The sequence below is a fragment of the Mobula birostris genome, chromosome 3 (genome assembly GCF_030028105.1).
Source record: "Mobula birostris isolate sMobBir1 chromosome 3, sMobBir1.hap1, whole genome shotgun sequence".
Classification (NCBI taxonomy): Eukaryota; Metazoa; Chordata; class Chondrichthyes; order Myliobatiformes; family Myliobatidae; genus Mobula; species Mobula birostris.
In genome coordinates, this window is record NC_092372.1 from 140,365,557 (window position 1) to 140,370,417 (window position 4,861).

Here is a 4,861-nt window from a genome sequence, read left to right on the forward strand (position 1 = left end):
ACCCTGAGATTTGTTTTCTTGTGAACATGCACAGTAAATCCAAAAGCCATAATTAACGAAACACTGTTATTTGTTTTGATGTAATTGAGACCGAATTGATGGATCACATTTGCAGTTTTTTTTTAAATACCAAAAATTCATCAATTGCTGAACATCAATTAAAGTAGAAGAACCCAATCTGAACAAAAAGTAACCCAAAACTTAACCCTAAATATAAACAAAGCTATTAGGATGAAACGTTTGGCAAAGCTTGTTATTTGGGACCAAGACAGTGGTACAATTTGTTCAGTTTATTTATTAAGATTAAATATTTATATAAATATAAAGGATTTTTCTAACCAGGACAGGAAATGTCACAAGTGAAGATGGTAAACACATAAACCAGATAGATCAATTAACAGTCCTTCAGTTATTAAAACACAAAGCTGTTGATCTTTAATGAAACACCTAAAGTGCATTTCTTTAAGCCACTGCACATGTCAAACAGAAGATATTTACAAAATTGTTACAGTAAAATACCAATAGCCTCATTTAATCAGAGTTTTTACTGTCTCGATGCAAGGTCTTTCGAGATAGGAGACAAGACAGTTTTAAATAGCAATTAATTTTTATTTTAATAATTCACTGCCAGGTCAATTGGTTAGCCTTTTTCATTTTGCTTACAATTGATCAGGTTTAGCAATGAACACAATAAATTGGCCTGCCTTTTTAAGTTTGGAAAATACTGGAAGTAAACAAGATACTACATAAAGAGTTTTGTGCAAACAATTCATAGCCTTTTTCATACCAGAGATAGTCTCGGCATTCAACAGGACACCCAAATCTCCATTTACATGTGTGAACATTTCAGTGTTTATAACATATCTTGTGCTTGTGTACACATAAATGGCCAGCATCTCCATATCTAAACAACCCTGCCTCACCAACCATCTCAAAACCTTTTAAATTTAAAGAGTGGGGGAAAGAAGTACAAATAGAAAATACACCATATATTCACTAGCCTTTCATTAATTTTCAACCTTTGGGGCTGTAACAAATAGTCTAAAATGTATTTTAGAAATGGTCAATCTAGGTTTCAGATTTTTAAAAAGAAGTCTGCATTAACTGTATTTATTAAATGTAACCCCTTCCCAGCCCATGGTTTTCTTTAGATGAAAATCTCCAGTTACATGATGAAGCTTTGAATTATCTCTGGTCTTCTTTATACAAAAAGAAACAATAAACCATTTTAAGGGTTCGTGCCAATCAAAATTTGGATCAGTCTTTTGTCAACAAGTGTCAATAATAATTACATGGCTCAAATTTTATAAATATGAAAAATGTAATACAATAAATAATGAAAAACAAATTCTTCAGTAATTTCCATGTTGGAAAACATTCTGCATCAGGGAAACAGCAAACTACAAAGGATACTTGCAGACAAATTGGGGGAGAAAACTTTCCCTACTTGCTGCACCCCCTCTCCCAGTTTAAATTTGTATAATTGGTGCAAACTCATCTATATTAATGAGAATGCAGTCTAGGTTCGGTTGCCGGCGCCAGTGTCAATAGCACGTTACCATCTCTTTCAGGCCAGAATAACTGTACATTCAGACCTTTCTTCATTAAAGAAACAGCTGGTCACAATTAAATGTGGCTTTTTTTTTTAATAACAACACTACTATCTTTAATGCAATTAAATCTCCACACAAAAACCATAGGAAGATGGCACCAAAGTAATTCATGGCAAAGCTGCCTTAGACAGCTCTATTATGCAAATTTTACATTTGACAGCAAATGCAAACCTGCAGTTCCTTTTTTCTTTCACATCTTATGTCACAGCTTATATAATGGTATAAAATCCATCTCCTGAATGTAATACTGCTTAGAAATTTGGGCTTCCTGGAACTTGTATATCAGTAACAAGAACAAACGAATGCTATGTTCCAGTGTCATTATGAAAAATGCTTCAATACTCAAAGTTCAAGGTCAGTTAAACATCACTGCAGCTTCTCCCTCCACATCGGAGACTTCAGTATGAGACCGATTGATATCCATTCTACAATTAAGTGATATGCATTTGCCAGCAACCCCAGAACTATAAATTATGTGGGCAAGCACAGAAATGCTTCACATTTCTTCATTACCAGTAGTAGCTCATTTAAATATTCTTCCAAAGACTTAATTAACAACCTGCTCTTTAAATTTCTTTACTTTAAAAACAGAAGAGCACTTAAACATTTTAAACTACAATCTGTAGCAGCCATTTTCCCCAATATTTTTTGTAAGTATTCCTTATTTTACAACAGTCAACAATCAAATATTTTCAGTGTTCAGCAGGCCTAAAAGCTTTGTGCTGTGGCAGGTACCTGAACTTTTAGGCCAAAAATTGAAACACAGCCCACGTACATACAAACATATCTGACCATTAGGAAGGTCAATGAACACAGAACAAGTACTACAATCTAAATATAATTTGGTCAGGCAAACTATAAAAGATGCTGACAGTCTTATTCTGGCATAACTGTTCTCAATGCTTATTTCATCACGTCCACCTTCAATTGTGATCCCACAAAAAAAATCCAGTCTTGGGTTTCAAAAAGGACTTGCATTTGCAATGTTAACTTTGTCAAAGGGCTACAGATATAATGACCAGTGTAGAAACATCTCAGCTTTCAAAAATACAAAATATCATTGTATCTTCAACTGTTGTAGAGTCATCTCTTCTTTTTCTGTTGTTTCAACATCTTCCGCCTCTTGACGATCATTTCATAAAGTTTTTCCAGTCCCTCTCTCAGCCCATCCCCTATTATGGCACAGGCTGGCTGTAGATGCCATGGGGTTGAGGAACTTAACTCACTCAATGCTAATAGTTTCTCCACTTCAGAAAGAGAGAGGCAGTTCCTGAGATCTTGCTTGTTGGCAATCAAAAGCACAGGCACTCCTTGGTTCTCAGAGATCCTGGTTATTTTATGCAGTTCAGTTTTGGCTTCTTCCATTCTTTCCACGTCTACGGAGTCCACCACAAAGATGATGCCATCTGTACAGCGAGTGTAGGATTTCCAGAGTGGTCTGAGTTTCTCCTGACCACCTACATCCCAGAAATGGAAAGTCACTGACCTGCAGTTGCCCAAAGTCACTTTGATTTTTTCAGAATTAAATCCTTTCGTTGGAACAGTATTGACAAATTCATTAAACTGCAATCGGTATAAAACCGTGGTTTTTCCAGCGCAGTCCAAACCTAAAATAACGATGTGGAGAGATTGAAAAGATGGAAAGTTTGACAAAATAGGAGTTTGATCTGAAAGTCCGTTCCCCATCTCGAACCAGAGGGAAAAGGAAACTGCAGACGTTTGCACTGATCGATTTTATTTCCAAAGATTACCGATCTTCATCTAGGATAATCCAATGTGGCTTTAAGATCAATTATCTCTAAATAAAAATAAAATAAATGCATCATTTAGTTACATAACCTCGATAACACACGAAAACATATACAACTTTCAGAAATAAAATACCTCAGCTTTTATTTACTTAACGCGTCAGATGATGCAAAAATGTCCAAAGGTTCCAACAAAAGTCATTGCTCCGATACTTTGACTACATAACGCAACCATGAGCTTGTTTTAATTCCAGAATATAAATGGAAGGGCAAACTTAGGTTAACTCCATTGCCACATCCAACATCACAACACGAGTTGTGATATTCGGACCACAGAGGGAGAAAATTGATTTCCATTTCAAACGGGCAATAATGCAATTACAACTGACTGGCGTACCTATCTAAAGATAAAATATATTAATAATCAGCAACTTCAAATTTCCTAGGCAACAAGGAAAAACAAATCCACGAAATGTTTCGGATAGGGCGTTTATTCACCGTTTGCAGTCACGTAACACACAATACGAATAAACCCCATTAAAGTAAACCATTAACACTAAGTACACTGACATTTTTAATGTGGCTCAAACTAAAGCTAAGTCTAATTTAAAGTACCACATTCCCCCGTATCTGCTAAATTACAACAATCCGATCTGCCCATTTGACCTCAATACCAGAAAACTTTAGAATCCTTCTTTAAATCCACTGCGACAAAATTAAGAGCAGCAGCAACAAATTTCAGCAGGTTCTCATGACGCTCTCACCACATCTTGCCGAACCATGAAGGTAAAACGAACAAGCAAACTCCCCATTTTAAATTCGATTTCTATATATGCCCGCATTATTTGTCCCGAGAAGTTTGCAATTCGGCACAAACTTGCTTGTTTTCGGTACAATATCACAGCTCGCTCTCTCGGGACTTCACAACTGCCCCGCACAATGTGAGAAAACCTGGAAAAGGCAGCACTGGGAACATCCAGCCGCAGCAGCTGGAACTTTCTGTGCTGCCGTGAACACTCCGGTGAGTGAAGGTGATTAACCCCGGCTCCCAATTTGACATTTGGGAGTCAAACCTGAGCACCACCACCAGCAAATACGTTTTCAACACGCAAAATAAACGCTATTCCGTTAAAATGTAACACCCACCCTTGGAAGATCATACAAGCGGAGCTCGCTCGGTAAGAGATTCGCAGCTCGTCTGACGATGCCGGAGCCGGGCTGCACTCTGTTGTACTGCGCCCCGGCCAGCAGCGTCACCGCAATAACCCAGCACACGCGCACACCGTCGCACCAAGCGGCACCACGCCAACATCGTACCCAGACTCCGGCCCACGCACACCGGGTCCTCCCCTCAGTCCCGGCCGACCCCTTCCGCGCCGCCATTGGTTTCCAACTGATAGTCCTCAGCCCCTCCCTCGAAGCCATTGGCTCCGGATGACGTCAATCACGCCGCGCCAGCCCGCCCACCCCGCCCCTGACGAATTTAAACCAAGTCGAAAA

At 38.5% G+C, this 4,861-nt stretch overlaps 1 protein-coding gene across 1 annotated transcript; it reads right to left on the reverse strand.

Moving 5' to 3' along the window:
• Positions 1-409: 409 nt before the first annotated feature.
• arl4aa (ADP-ribosylation factor-like 4aa) lies at positions 410-4,656 on the reverse strand. The gene is made up of 2 exons (XM_072253388.1): positions 4,508-4,656; positions 410-3,411 (listed from the first exon to the last, which is right to left on the reverse strand). Exon 2 carries the CDS (start codon positions 3,297-3,299, stop codon positions 2,697-2,699), a length of 603 nt encoding a protein of 200 aa, XP_072109489.1. The 5' UTR covers positions 3,300-3,411; positions 4,508-4,656; the 3' UTR covers positions 410-2,696.
• Positions 4,657-4,861: the final 205 nt, after the last annotated feature.